Source organism: Hemicordylus capensis, chromosome 1, assembly GCF_027244095.1.
Source record: "Hemicordylus capensis ecotype Gifberg chromosome 1, rHemCap1.1.pri, whole genome shotgun sequence".
NCBI lineage: Eukaryota > Metazoa > Chordata > Lepidosauria > Squamata > Cordylidae > Hemicordylus > Hemicordylus capensis.
Window position 1 is genome coordinate 97,540,603 of NC_069657.1, and position 16,016 is coordinate 97,556,618.

Below are 16,016 nucleotides of genomic sequence, written 5' to 3' on the forward strand. Positions count from 1 at the left end.
CTCACCGAAGACCCATCAGTGCCTGTATTGCCTGTATTGTGAATCAATACAGTGCCTGTATTGGGAACCCCATGGCACACTTGGTGTGCCTTGCTTCAGAAGGTCCCCTGAGCAACCTTGGGGGCAACCTTCCCCACACCTCCGTGCCTAAACAGACATTCTCACTAGCCTCCACCTACCTTTCCCACTCCCCTGCATGACTTTCTGTCCTCCTCAGCAAGCTCCTGCATATTCCTTACCTGATGGTAGCAGCTGTTTCTCCTCTCTATGTGTTCTGCTCTCCCTACCATTTGAAAAGGCAGGGGCTAAGACATGAAGTGGAAGGATGTCCGTGTAGGACCTCATACTTTGTTTCTCTCCATAGCCCATCCTTTTCCTTGGGAGAGGCAGCAGAGGCACTGTTGATTCTGAAAGGGGCAGTGGCAGGACAGGAAGGAGATCCTGGTCTTGTGGTAGCAAGCGTGAATTGTTTCCTTTGCTAAGCAGGGTCCACCCTGATTTGCATTTGAATGGGAGACTGTGTGTGAGCACTGTAAGATATTCTCCTTAGGGGATGGGGCTACCCCGGCAAGAGCACCTGCATGCTTGCATGAAGAAGGTCCCAAGTTCCCTTCCTGGCATCTCCAAGATAGGGCTGATGCCTGCCTGCCTCTAACCTTGGAGGAGGTGCTACCAGTCTGGGTAGGCAATACTGAACGAGATGGAGTCTGACTCGGTATAAAGCAGCTTTCTCTGTTCCTAAGAGGAAGCAACAGATGCACCACCTGAGGCTGCTACCTCACTACAATTCATTTGTTGGCTAGCCCTGGGCTGCACTGAAGTTTGCTCTCAGACAGAGACTGAAACTAGTTTCTAGTCCTGCTGCCAGTTTCTAGTTTGAGAACATGAGTGGAATTGTACAAGCCATTGCATAATGCAGCATCCAAATTGAGTCAAATAGTAGTGAACACCTGAGTGGAATACAAGCATTTTTCACTCACTGCTACTTTCTGCTGGATGTAGTTTGTTTATATATTGTCATAATGGAATAATTTACGTAACTTGGGTCACTTTAGGGTAGATTAAGTGTGTTGTTATTAATCATGAAGTGAACTTAGTTGAAGTAGTCTATCTTATAAAGATCAATATAGTTTTATTGGCTACTTTGTCATTTTGTCATAACTGCATACATCATTAATTTCTTTTTCCTGAATCTAGCTGGAAGATGATTTGAAGAAGTGCAGTGCATATGAAGCAGAGTGTGCAGAACAGAAAATACTCATTAGTGACCTTACAGAGAAAATGGCTGTCTTTAAAGAAAAGGTAAAATTATAATTAAATATTATTTGAATGGGAAATTGTGGCTTGGTGTATAGTTTTCTATTTAGTCATATATGTAATATATGAACAATGACATATCTTTTTGTTTGTGATGGTAACTACAGACTAGAACGAAGAACCATAAAACTAGCTCCATGAGTCCAAGGGGGTGCAAGGCTTACTTTTCTTGAACAGAAGCTCCATCTGCCACATGGCAAATATCTTTTGAAACGGAAGTGGTTTCAAAAACAATATGGCATGTGGGGGTAGGAAGTCAATTGTCCAAAACAAAAAAACAAAACAAAACCCTCCTTTGGGGTAGCACCAAATCCTTTGGATGAGCCTAAGCAGTTTTTTGGGAGTCACTATTGAATCCTGTTGTTGAGTGAATGCTTTATTTTAGGCACTCATAATAAAAACACTTATTTATTTTTGTGTTTAGACCTTGAAGCAGGATGCTGCCGTAGAATTAATGCGACTGGACCTTGAACAGACGAATGAAGAACTTGACAGATTGAACACAAGCCATCTGGAAGAGAGATCGCAACTTATTCAAGATCTCCAGAGACGTGAAAGAGAAATTGACAGCCTCAAAGAACTTTTAGCAGAGAAAGACAAAGAAATTTCTACTATTGCTTCCAGTATGACTGAGTATTCGGAACAGATTAATATTCTGAAATTCCAGATCAAGTGTAAAGAAGATGAAATGCGAGATATGGAAAATGCACTTTCTAAGGCTGAAAGGGAAGTCCAGTTGCTAAAAGATGTACAATCAGCAGATGTGAAAGATGCAAGCATGAAGATTTCAGAACTTTCTGAGCAATTAAATACAATAGAATCAGAGTTGGCAAATGTGAAAGTTAAGAATGAGGGCAAAACCAAAGAAAATGAAGAACTGGTCAGGCAAATCAAAGAGACCAGCAAAACAATTAAACAACTTCATTCTGAAATCAAAACCCGTGATATAACACACAACAACAAGCTCATGGAGTGTGAGTCACAAATTAAACTTCTTACTGAACAAATAAGTAAATCGGCTGAAAAGCTGCAAGAATCTGAGAAAAAATGTAGGGAAGAAATAGAATATCTCAAATCCCAGCTTGATGAACATATCTCTGCAAAGGAGAAACTGAATAGCTTGCTGATAGAGAGGGAGAACAAAGAACAACATTTTGTAAATGAACTGAAATCAGTGAAAGACTTATACAATCAACTAATTCTAGAAAGTGCTAAAAAAGATGAAGAAATGGCTAATTTATCTAGACAGCTTGCAGAAAATACTGAGCATCTAGAAATTGCCAAAAAGTCATTACAAGAAAAATCAGAGATAATAAATTCATTAAAAGGCAACCTTGGAGTTTTGGAGCAGCAAAGAATAAAGGAAAAACTTCAGTTAGCTGGAGAACTGGACACCAAAGAAATGAAGTGTAAAGAACTTAATAAAGAGCTATATGAAAAACAAGAAATAATTAATAAGATGGAAACAGAAAGACAAACGAATGCCTTAACTAAAACGCAGTTGCAGACAGCTCTTGAGCAAAAAGAAAAAGATTTTGCGGGTCAGCTTAAAGCTAATGAAGGTCTTAAAACTGAATTGCATACCATGAAGAAGGAAAAACAACAGCTGATTAGTGAGAATGAGAGTTTGTCCAAATTACTGGATGTAAAGGAGTGTGAACTATTGAAGCGTTCCCAATCCATGACAGAGATGGAGAGCAAGATGTCTGCCAGTGTCATGGAATATGAAAAAAGGCTTTCAGAGGCTATTTGTGATAAAGAGACTCTAAGAAACAAGGTTGAAGAAGTCTCAGGTCTAGTAAAGCAAAGAGAAAATTCAGTTATGGTGCAGCTGCTGGAGAAGGAAAAGGAATGCAGTTTATTAGCCAATCAGCTCTCCAAAAGCAAGGAGATGACAAAACAGTTGCATGAAGAAACAAAATCATTTAGCACTCAGCTGAAGGATGCAAAAGACAGAGAGCTGGAAAAAGAAATAATGCTAAATCAGAAATTGTCAGAGTATAATAAAATGGTCCAACAGCTCAGTCAAAGAGAAGAAGAGCTATTGGCATTACAGAAACAAGTACAAGACGCAGAAATTGAGCTTAAAGGAACAAGCAAATCTCTAGAAGAAAAAACCAAGCATAATGATGCCTTACTTAAACAGGTAGAAGAAAAACAAGTAAACATAACAGTGTTGCAAAAAGAAGTAGAAAGACTTCAAGATGATGGCATACGGTTATCTCAACAGAGTGAAGAAAAAAATTCTGTTCTACTATCTCAAGGGCGAGAGATTGAGGATCTTCACCAGCAGGTTACCAAGAAAACTGAAGAGTATGCAGTGTTAAATAGTCAACTGACACTATTAGGGAAAGAATTGGATGTTTTGAAATATGAAAAAGACAGTGCTTTGTCTATTTGCAGTGCAAAGTCCAGTGAATGTGATTCTCTTCAGCATCAGTTAACACAGCATCAGTGTGAAATTGTATCAGTGAAACATGAAGCTCATATGTTGAACTTAGAAAATAAAAAACTGAAAACTGACATTGAAACAATCACTGCTACATTAATGAAAAAATGTGAGGAAATAGTTCCTTTAAATACATCATTGTCTCAGCAGGGTCATAATATTTTTGCCTTAGGAGACCAATTTGATATCCTGATCACTGAAACAAAAACTTTAAAAAGTAGTTTGCAGGATAAAGAAGCTCTCCTTTCTCAGAAGGAAACTTTGATTGAGCAAATGAAAGAAAATAAAGATTCAGGTGAAAAGCAGTATTTGCAGTTGATTTCAGATTTGCAAAGCCAGGTAACGGCTTTAGATTGTGCAGCTGGTCAGCTTAGGCAGGAAGTGCAAGAAAAAGAAAAAGGATTGAAAAAGCAAGCCCAAGAGTTAAAATTGCTTAAAGATAAATCGGAGGAGTCAGATTTGCTTAGAGTTCAACTGTCTGAGAACATTGAAATAATTTCTGACCTTCAGTGTCAGCTTAAAACTATGACAGAAAAGACAGAAGAATTAAATAAGTCAATTTCACAGAAAGATGGCCTTTTAAAGCAAAAGGAGGAGGAATATGTTGATTTGCAAGCTCACATTTCTGAGTCTTCCTTTACACAGCAGAAATGGGTAGCATCATTGAGCTCTGAAGTAGAACAATTCAAAGCAGTCGCTGCTGAGAAGGAGTTGGCAGTGAAGAATATTTCACTGCTTAACAGTCAGCTGAAGACTGAACTTCAAGACAAAGAGAGTGAATGTGAGATTTTGAAGAAGCAAGCTACAGATTTAGAAGAAGTGAACTTGAGTCTAAAAAGGGAAATAAGTGATCAGAAAGAAATAATAAATGATATTAGCCAGAAACTGACAGAAAAAGAGGGTTCTCTTTCAAATAGTGCTGATTTGGTGGTGAAACTAAGAGAGGAAATAAAATTAAATGAAGATAAATTGCAGTTAGTTTCTCAACTTCATAGACAAATTAGTGAACTGACCCAAGAAATCCAAAAGTTAAAAGACCTAGCACAGGAAAAAGAAGATGCTTTCCTATCTTTGCAGGACAAATTTGCTGCTCAATTTGAACAAAGGGATGAACTCAGTGCTACTCTGAGTAAAAAGGAAGAGTATATTGCTGGATTACTTAATTCTTTAGATCAGAAAGACGTAAGCATGCAACTAGCAGAAAGCAATGTTCATGCTCTTACTAATGAGATTGAGCTGCTTCAAGAAGAACTAGACAGAAGTGCTGCTACTTTAAAAAAACATTTGGAAGAGAAGGATGAAATCACTGCCATTGGCCAGAAGACGATAGACTCTTTGACAGTTGAACTCAAATCTGCAAAATCAGAGTACCAGAAAGCATTGGAGCAAGTTGCCCTGTGGAAGGAATATGTGCAACAGAGAGATGTAGCTCTTCAGGCTTTACAAGAAAAATGCACTGAGCAGACTAAGAGCATTGAATTTTTAAATTCTGAACTCAGCATTGCAAATTCTAAATTTTCTCAAGAATGCCACAAACAAACACTTTCAGTAGAAACATTACAACAGCAGGTAGAGTCTTTACTTAAGGATAAAACTCTTTTACAGGAGAACATTGATAAGCTGAGTGTAGAAAACAAAGAGCTGGTTAAGTATCAGAGCCAATTACAGCAGAAATCAAAAGAACTACAAAAGGTTCATGACAAATTAGAAGCCAGCGCAAATGAATCACGAACACAACTAGATGCCGTCATTTTGCAGATGAAGAATGAGAGAGATCAGTTGCAGAATCAGGTTAGTGTTAAGGGTGAGGAAGTTGATGATTTAAAGTTTAAGGTTAAAGAGCTAGAACAAAGTCTCCTTGAGTCAGAAAACAGATGGGTGACAGACCTTGATAGGGCAACTCAGCTAAATGCAACTAATATTGAGCAACTGAGCAATTTAGAAAGGGAAATGAATTCAAAAGATGCTCAGATTCAGTCTTTGCAGGAAGAACAGGACCTTATTAAAAAAGAGCTGTCTGAACATATATCTGCATTGTCAAGTAACAGGTATTTCATCAAAGACAGTGATAGTGATCCTGATCAACAAGTAACTGACAGTAAGACTTTATTGGACAATTTCTCTACTCTAATAGCTAGCATTCTCAGCAAAGATGCTGAAGCAATGGCACTGCAACAGACTCTTTTAGAGAGAGAGAAAGAACTAGATTACTTGAAAAATCAGCTGGAAATTATGCAGTCCCTGCAGGAAAAAAAGTTGATGTGTAATGATTTTGAGAAGGTCAAAGATACTCACCGATCTGAAATTGAATGTCTTTCGAATGAATTGAGTACTGTTAAGGAGGCATTATGCAAGCAGCAGGCTGTCTTTGAAGAAAGGGAAAACACATTTATAAATATGAAAGAACAGGTTGCTCTTCTCCAAAAAAGGATACATACACTGGAGAATGAACGTGAAAACAGTTGCAAGACATTGAATGTTGAATGTCAGAAAACAGCAAAACTTTTAGAAGAAGTGGAGCACAAAAACCAGATGCTAGAAGACTTAAATTCCCAAGCTAACCAAGAGAAGGATTTGATTTCCTTTCTAAGCCAGCAGTTAAAAGAGAAGGATTACTCGGTTACTCAAGTCATGGAATCCATGTCTACTGAAATGGTAAAATATTCAGAAGAGAAGGCTGTACTTGTCACTAAACTGCAGCAACTGGAATCCATTCAGAAGAGCGCAACAGAAGAAGCAAGTGTGTTGTCACAGCAGCTCAAAGAATGTAAGAAAGAACTTGACCACAGTCAGATTGCACTGACCAACCAAGAAGCTACTCTTAAAGACGTACTTAGTGAAAAGGAACAGATAAATGTTACTGTAGTAAAACTAAGCCAGGAAAAAGAGAATCTGAAAAAGAAGCTCCAGGCTGCTTTGATCATAAGGAAGGACTTAATTCAGAAAATTGGGAAACTTGAAAAGAGTGGGCAGGAAGATATGGAAAGAGAACATAAAAGAACAGAAGATTTACTGAAGCAAATGGATGAATTTACAAAACAGATTAAATGTACTGAAATTCAAAACAAAGATCTTGAATCCCAGCTTGAAAGACTGAAAAAACAATTATTAGGAAAAGATGTTAAGATAAATAACATGCATGAAGCATTATCTGCTAAGGCAACGTGTCTAGAACAGCTGCAGAAGTCAGTTACAGAACTTAAAGATACAATTGCTGAACAAAAAAGTATATCTGATAAGAATGTAATGTTTTTGCAGGAGAAAGATTCTCTGCTTGCGCAAATGCATTCTGTGCTCCATGAGAGAGAACAAACATATGAAATAGAGCATTCTCAACTTCTCTTAACCATTGAAAATCTCAATGCTGAAATAGCAAAGAGAGACGAGACATTTAATGAAACAAATACAGCACATGCTACCTTAAATACAGAAGACTCTTGCAATAACACTAAGCATCTCCCCAGTGAGAGTAATCAAGTAACGCTATTGCAAAGAGAGAAGGAAATCCTGAAAAAGAAACTTCAGGCATTGCTTATTGACCGTAAGGAAAGCACTAAAAAAAATCAGAAAGAGAAAGAAGAACATGCTAAGCTACTAGCAAATTTTGATCAACAAACTAAAGACTTTGAGCTCCTAAAAAAGGAACATCAAGAACTCCAGGAGATTCATCAGATAAAATGTGAAGAATTGGACTCTAACCTTTTGGTTTTATATTCTCTGCAGAAAAAGTTAGAGTCCCATGCAGCTCTTTATCACAATGAAAATGGTAAGCAAAAAGCAGTAGAGTCAGGAGGGCTAAATGCCAAGACTGATGTGATGGTAGAAGAATCAGAAAATATGGGAAGTGACATAGCGAAGAGAGAAGCTGAGATGGCAAAAATCAATGATAACTATGCTAGACTTATGGAAGAAAAAGAAAAGCTTAAGGGAGAGTTAAGAGAGAAGTCACTTGAACTTGACAGGAAAGTACAAGATATAATAAAACTAAAAATCTCTGAACAGCACTACAAGCAAGACAAAGACAATATGCTGACTGAGATAGGTCAGCTTCAGCAACAACTGGAAATATATGAAAATGAACTTGTAGATGTGAAAACTATGATTGAAAGTCTGAATAATGAAAAAGACATTCTCCTTAAAAAAAGTGATGAAGATCACTTGATCAGTCTGGAAGAAATTGAAAGTCTGAAGCACAATATTCAACAAGCCAACATACAAGTTTCAGAAAAAAATGAAGAGATCAAATATTTACATCATTCTGTTCAAGAACTTAAAGGAAAGTTTGATCATGGAAAGGAAATAATGAAAGAAGTTTCACAGTTACAACAAAATTTACAGGAACATCAGGAAGAAGCAAAACATTTTAAAACCGTGGTGGAAAAATTGAGCCAAGAGAAAGAAGAGTTTATCAGCAATTTAGAGAAATCAAATACAGAATTAGTAAATATGAAAGACGAGTTGAGACATGCCAGCGAAGAAAACAAGACACTATTAATGGAGTTAAACATGCTACGTGAGAAGGTTTTACCAGTTTCAAATGCAGACAAAAATACATCATTTTGTGTGAAAACTAGAGGAGAAGATAACATGGACACAGAAACTGTGTGGCTGCTGCATTCAGGTGCTGTGCTACAGAACAAAGTTCAAGACAAAGATGTATCTTGTCAGTTGCTAGATATCATGCACACAAGGAGAACATTAACAGAGAGAACAGCTGATCAAGATCAGTCACCAGCAGAAATGACTCCAGGACAGATGAGAAAAACCATAAATGGAGGTGACTATAAACTCCAGGAGCAGCCATATACTGCTGAAGAAAAAATCAAAGAATGTCTTCAAAGAAAGCTCCAGGCTGCTTTAATATCACGTAAAGAAGCTCTGAAAGAAAACAAAATTATTAAAGGCCAAATGGACTTGCTTATGTTGGAAAACAAAGAATTGGTTGATAAGGCTCAAAGCCTTGGACATCTGGTGTCTGAACTGAGCAGAGAAAAACAAGACTCAGATGCTACATTGTGTAAAGAGAGGGAGATACTTGCAACAGAAAATGCTAGATTGTTAATTGAAAATGAAAATTTAACTGCTGCATGTGAAAGTCTGAAGTCTACCATGGAGACTATCGTCCAGGAGAAGGAAGCCTTTTCTTTCCAGTTGAATACCTTAAAAGATTCTCAGACAGTTGAATTAACAGATTGGAAAGCGAAACACAGTGAATTAAAGCAGGAATATGAGTCACTGCTTCAAGCCTATGAAAACATTAGTAGTAAAATAGCAGAAATGAGGCAAATTATTGATGTCATTAGAAAAGAGAAGCAAGAGGCTCTTCACAGAGCAAATCAGAAAGAATCTGAAAAACAGGAACTTGAGAAGCTGCTTCAAAAAGCAACTGATGAAAATGCACACACAAATGAACTAAAACAGTTAGTTGAATGTAAACAGAAGGAAATTAGTCAATTGCAGATTAAAGCAGAAAGGCAGGCATCTGAGCACAAACTATCTTTGGAAGAATATAAAAAATGTGTTGATGAATCTACTCTTGAGAACAGGCAACTAATAGAGAAAAATGAGCAATTAAAAGAAATTTCTGATACCTTAAAGCAGACCCTAGAGAAAACTCAGAAGGAAAATGAGGTCCTTTCTAAGGATTTTAGTTTAACACAATCTGCTCTGAGTGAACTCCAAACTCAGCTGGAATTGGACAAGTCTGATGTGCAATCTAAGTTCAGTGGTACGCTCAGTGAGAGAGAGTCATTATTAAAGCACATTCATTTGTTAAATGAAGGGATCTCAGAAAAGGAGAAAAGTGTGCTTACCTTAAAGCAAGAGAACAAAGTTATGTCAGAAAGGTTAAAAGATGCTGAAGAATCTCTATATCAGAAAAAAAGCTCATTGTCAAAATTAGAAAATGATTGTAAAAATCTTAATCAGGAAATAGTAAGTCTTGGGGAGAAAATTAAGATATTAGAAGATGACAAATGCCTGTTACAGGAAGAATTAGAAAATGTTCAAGAAACATCTTCTAAAGTGAAGAATGAGAGAGAATTTTTGGAGACAGAGTTGCTCAACCACATTAAAAAATTGGATCAAATGACAGAAAAACTGAAAGCCATTCAGGTAGAGAACAGCTTGCTTTTGCAGCAGTTGGAAGGCTTAAAAGCAGAGAAATGTAATGTGATTAGAGAAAAAGAACAGCAGCAGCTGCATCTGGTCAGAGTATTTGAAGAAAAAGTGAAATCTGCTCAGAGAGACAACAGTGGAACAAAGAACAAAACTAAAGAATTGCAAGAACTTTTAAAAGAAAAACAACAAGAGATCAATCATTTGCAAAAAGATTCAATTAAATACAGGAGATTATCTTGGACTTGGAAAAATCTGTCAAATTGTCACTATCAAAAAGTGAAAAATATGAGAGAGAGGTAAACGATGCAGCAGAGAAACTTACCAAATCAAATGAAGAGATGCGAAAGCTAACTGAAGAGTTCTCTTCTCAGAAAACTTTGTTGGACTTATCTAAGGCTGAACTAGAACGACTAGCAACTGAGAACCTAAATATTAAAAAGGAACTTAAAAAAAGAGAGAACCAAATATTAAATCAAAAGAAAGAATATGAGAAGCAACTGGAGTTTGACCTTCAACATCCACAAACATTGTGCCAGAAAGAATGGCTGAATTTAGAAGAAAAGTATAGTGCACTTCAAAGAGAGAAACAGAGAATCCTTGGTGAGCATGATCAGTTGCAAAAAGAAATTTGCATTAGGGACAATCAGATTAAGAAACTTCAGACTGAACTGAACAATGCCTTAGCCAGACTAGCAGCTTTCTCTAAGTGTATGTCTTCCCTTCAAAATGACCGAGACAGGGTCATTGGTGAAATGAAAACCTGGGAAATACAGTTCAGAGAAGCGATCGAAAACAAACAACGACAGATAGAGGCTAGTGATAGTACAATAACTTTCTTACAAGAAGAAATAAAGGCAAAAATGATTCAAATTCAAGAACTAGAGCACAGAAGTTCCATGCTGAAGGACCCTAAGAATGCAATGCAGGCCTCTGCAGATGCACATTATTTCAATGAGCTTTTCCAAATAAAGGCAGAAAATGTCATTCTTCAGACCAAACAGCATGAACTGGCAACTGCTCTGCTGTCCAAAGAATATTCTTTACAGGCACTGATGAAAGAAAAGCAATCTCTTAACCATCTCATAAAGAGTAATAATACTGTAGAAAAAGTGGTGGAGACTTTGAAAAGCACTTTGACACAAAAAGAACATGAAATACAACAACTTTTGCTGGAGGGTAGTGAAATGCAAGCTGAGCTGGAAAAACAAATTGCCATTTCTGAACAAGTGAAGATTATGCTGGATAAAAAAGATAAAGAGATTTCTCTTTTAATTTCATTGAAAGACACAGAAATTTCTGGATATCTTGCTCAAATACAAGCTCAGCATAGAAAGCAGGTCACCGAATATGATCAGCAGTTAAAGACTTTGCAGATAGCAAAAGAACTATCTGATGAATCGTGTCAGAAAATGCGGAATGAATTGAAAAATCTTCAGATGAAAGCTGACAAAGCAGTTGAAGAGAGGGCTGAGCTTGCCAGTGAAATTGATGCCTTTAAAAAGTCAATGTCATCTCTTCAGAATGACAGAGATTCTCTGCTTTCTAAACATAAAAATCTAGAGCGTGAACATAGAGTTGTTCTAAGTGAGAAGGAAAACCTTCTAGCTGATAGCATTAATGAAAACAGAACACTGAAACAAGAAATGAGAAGGCTCCTGAATCAGATAGATGATCTTCATTCTGAAAATGCGCTGCTAACTGCACAACTTATAAAATACAGGGAAGATCTAAACCAGGTTTTATCTCTGAAAGATCATCAGTTGAAAGAATTACTTGCACAGAAATTGGAAAACATTAAGACTCTTGAACATGAAAAACTTGAACTTCAGAAAAAACTGAAAGAAGTGCAGTTAACTCTGAAAGTGTGGGAAGAAACTGTAGAATCTTTAAAACTAGAAAATACAAAGTTAATGGCAAAAAATCATGACTTAGAATTTCTGATTGCATCACTAAACAAAGAGAGACTAGCTTCAGAATCCAGAGAGAAATTCCTGAGTGGAGAAAGTGATAGATCTGATCAAAAGAAAGGACTGGTCAAACAACAACCTGAAGAAGATTTTGAGAAAAGATTACAAGAATTCCAGCAAATGATTGGCAAGAATACACAAGATACTGAAGATAAGTACCATACAGCAGTTTCAACTTTAGTATATAAACCTAGTTTACTAGAGAATGAAGCCGCTGAATCGGCAGAAAAGAGGCTGTTGGAAATAGAGTTCCAGAATAAAGTACTAAAATCTCAAATTGAATCTTTTGGGAAAGCTATGACAGCTCTGCAAGGTGATAGGGATCGATTGATTGACGACTTCAAGGTACTTCAGAGCAAATATACTTCTGAACTCAAGTTGGAAAAAGGAAGAGCAGACAAACTTGAAACTGAACTTGGTGACTTCAAATCAAATGTTTTCAGCATTTTCAAAGAAAATGCCCTTTTGAATCGGGCATTGCTGGAAGCTAAGAACAAGATCACAGTTGACCAGCTTACTAATGAACTTGAAAATGTGTTCAAGATGTTAAATACCCGAGGCCTTGAAATTAGCAGGCTCTCGTCTGAGTGTGAGAATTATGCTCAGCAGATAGATGCCTTTTCCAAGGCTATGGCCAGCCTTCAAGATGACAGAGACAGACTCCTGCAGGAGCTCAGCAAGCTGAGGGTAGTTAATGAAGCTAAACAGGGCACAAGTTCAATTGCCATACCTTCTGGCTACATCAATGAGATTAGTTCTCTTAAGCATAATTTGGAGGCTCTTCAGATGAATAGGGAGAGACTGGTAAGTTCCATTAGGTGTGTTGTCCTAAAATATTAATAGAAAAGTAAAGGCTTAATATCTGTCTCCCCCCCCCCCGCCCCGGAGAGCTTTAATGTTAAAAGTTATAGGTTGAATAAATAAGAGTGCAAATATGTCAATGCATAAAATTGCAGAAAATTATACAAACCATACTTGTTAAGATTTTGCTCTCTTATCCTTGTTTGCTTGACCACTTTCTCCTCTGTAGGTTAAAGAAGGAGCTAATCTTGCAACAGCTGAAATATCGAAACTAAAAACCAAAGTGGATGACCTTGAGAGAGTCTTGCATCATGCAAAAACCTTCCAAGAAGAGGCTGAGAAAGAGAGAGCCTCATACCAAAATGAACTATCTGGATTAAGGTAAAAAACATTTTAAGTTTAGGCTGTAAAAATCTTAGGAGTATTCCCTTTTTTAAAGTGTAGGTGGGGAGCTTTTTTACTTTTTTGCAGTTCATAAATATCAGGAGGCTAAGAACTGCTCAAGAGGGCAGAGGTTTGCCACTGCAATTGCAATGTTAACCATAAGAAATGAACATTGAAGGAGGAGACAGGTAATCTTGACATTTCTAATTTACACTTTGTTACTTATAAATACGTCTCCAAATTAGGTGTCTGAACTGGAATAGAAAATGAAAATATACTGCCTTATTTAGAGATATATTTGTTATATCTCACCAGCCCATCAAATCGTCATATAAATGATGTGTATTTTGTTTTGCTGGCTCAGTGTAACAAAGGCAGTTCTGAACTGCCTGTGTTGCTGCAGGCATTTAAAACAGTGCCTGCAGCATGCAGAACAGGACTAGTGTGCTGCTGCTTACAAATGTGTAATCGCAGTTCTGCAACACTACAGCCATTATTTCAAAATATTGTAGAATTGTGGAAGTGTGATTACGCACTATTAAGTTGTAGCACAGGAGTCCTGTTACACAACACAGCGGTGCAGGTGGTTCAGAACCACTTACGTTACACTGTGCAAAACGCCAGCTGTTGTGTATGGAACTGCAGTATAACCGACAAAGATCTCGATCAACTCTAATGCTAAATGAGCCCCAGTGAACCCCAGGCTCTTGTGATCTTCCTTTTCCTCCTCTGTGCACAAAGGGAGTGCTTCTGATCTGGATCGAGATCCATAAGTATGGGATTCTGTGCCTGTGTAGGAACCACACGGTAGCGATGCTGCAGCTTGTCGAAGCATCCAAGCCCCGCCTCCACACCTACAGTGTGCTGTTTAAAGGTGGGCTGGATGCCATGTTCCTCAGTTCTTTTCTGCCCACCGTTGCATTTGGACCTCGGTCTGCTGCTTTTGGTCGGAATAGTTCTTCAGATTTATTCTTGGGAGTTCATCTATCTAAAAACAACAACAGATGGATATTAAGTTTTTGGCCTTTTTCTGGCTGACAGACTATGTTTGGTAGTAAATTGGACTGGCTTTGGCTGACAGATAACGACTGGCACTTTGACCCCGATATGGACTACTCCCCCCCCCGGGTTAGCAGAATGGCTGAAGAGGTAAAAACCTTTAAGAGGTGCAAGGGCTGTAAAGCCAAACTTCCTTCTAAGGATCTTCACGATTTGTACCTCATTTGTTTGGGTGAAGAACACAACATGTCCACTTGTAAGATCTGCCTGTCTTCTTCTAAACAGACTTGCAAGAATTGGACACTTCACCTTCGTGTGACAGAGTTCTGAGCCTTCAGTGCCAGGTGAGCCAGGCCCATCTTCCTCAGCGTTGAAGACACCACCAATGACACCTTCGATACCAAGGCAACAGAAGCCTAGGATGTCGACATCGCCTTCAATGTCGAAAGTGTCTAAGCCTCTGTCATTGACAGTTCAGAGTCAACACCCGCCTGCTGGAGGATCTGATTCGATGCGGAGGGCCTCAAAATCATCTGCTTCGGCTACTGAGGCTTACACTACAGCTCCTAACAAGAAGTTGAAGACAATTGACTTGACGTGGGAACACACTCTGTCCCCACCGGCTCTGTAGCACTTTCTGTCGACGCTGGCTTCAAGGTCGAAGACTTCCCTTGACATCATACCCCCAGCGAAATCTCCAATACCAATGGAGCCGCTCAACATCAATGCGGTCGACATTGAGGGTGCGTTCCATGTCTCTGGCACCGATGCTGATTTCTTCTTCAGCCCCTTCGACACCAAAGGTATGACAGGATGTTCCGTCGACATCGACCCTGCACACTCCAGTGCTATCGGCGTTGAAGCAGGTTTCTCCACGGTGCCAGCTGTCAATGCCGACCTTCAATGTCAATGAGGTGGGAGAAGATGCGGAGGGCAATACCGGCTTGTACTTGACCACTGCCACACACGCTTCTACCTATTTTGGATTCCTCATCGAGTACCCCATTCCATGTCAACTTTCAAGGGGTTTCTTCCCTCAAGTACTAAAGGTCAATTGAGCACATCAGCACCACCACCAGCCCTAACAACTACCCTGTCAGCAGAGCACTTGCCAGGTAGTCCTTCTACCTGGCATTCTTGTGGCTTTTCACATACCTCTGCTACGACTACCGCCCTCTCGGTGACTGCCATGGGTTCCTTTTCCCCGGGGCCACCATATAATCACCAGGTGGAGAAGACATGGAAGCCTTTTACACCAAGAGCGTATACTCTGCTTACTCCTTCTCTTACGCTGACCACCTTGCTTAACGCTATTACCCGGGCTGAGTCTGCAGCTTAGGCATCCAAGTCATCACAAACCCTACCACCACCTGCGATGTCACAAGCCATGCAGCACTCACCTTCTCTCTTCAGGGCAATAAGTACCCAAATATGAGCTCTGCCTCCTCCTCCTCCTCAAAACACTACTGTGGAGACCCAAACGTGTGTTCCATCTTCTCCGACTGGATCTACTTCGGAACACCATGGATCCTCTGATTTTGAGTCCAATCCAGAGGATGCAGACAGTTTAGTAGATCCTCCCACAGATTTGCCACCATCCACCTATGTCTCTCAAAATGAGGAAATGAAGGCCTACCATAAGCATGTACAGGCCAAACCCAGTGTATAATTTTATGATCAGATCTCAGGCCACTCAACCTGTGGCCTTGCCCGTTCTACCTGTGATTACCAGAGCAGCAAAATGTGCCTGGGGAGTGCTCCATATATCTACTCCCACATCTAAGAGGCTGAAAAGCCTGTATCGCATACAGGAGAAGGACAACACTAACTTTTTGAAGCACTCGTCTCCTAACTCTCTTGTGATCGATTGTGCCACCTCTTTTAAAATGGGAAGGCAGCACAACACACCCTCTGACAAAGTGGGGAGAAAATTGGACTTGTTAGGAAGGAAAGTTTACTCTACCTCATGCTTATCTATT

General features: G+C 38.9%; 1 protein-coding gene across 1 annotated transcript in view; it reads left to right on the forward strand.

Moving 5' to 3' along the window:
* Positions 1-16,016, forward strand: part of LOC128327785 (golgin subfamily B member 1-like) — a 98,630-nt gene that overhangs the window by 59,014 nt on the left and 23,600 nt on the right. Inside the window, 4 exon segments of the mRNA XM_053257042.1 lie at positions 1,198-1,302; positions 1,742-10,109; positions 10,112-12,657; positions 12,884-13,035. Coding sequence (XP_053113017.1) covers positions 1,198-1,302; positions 1,742-10,109; positions 10,112-12,657; positions 12,884-13,035 — 11,171 coding nt within the window.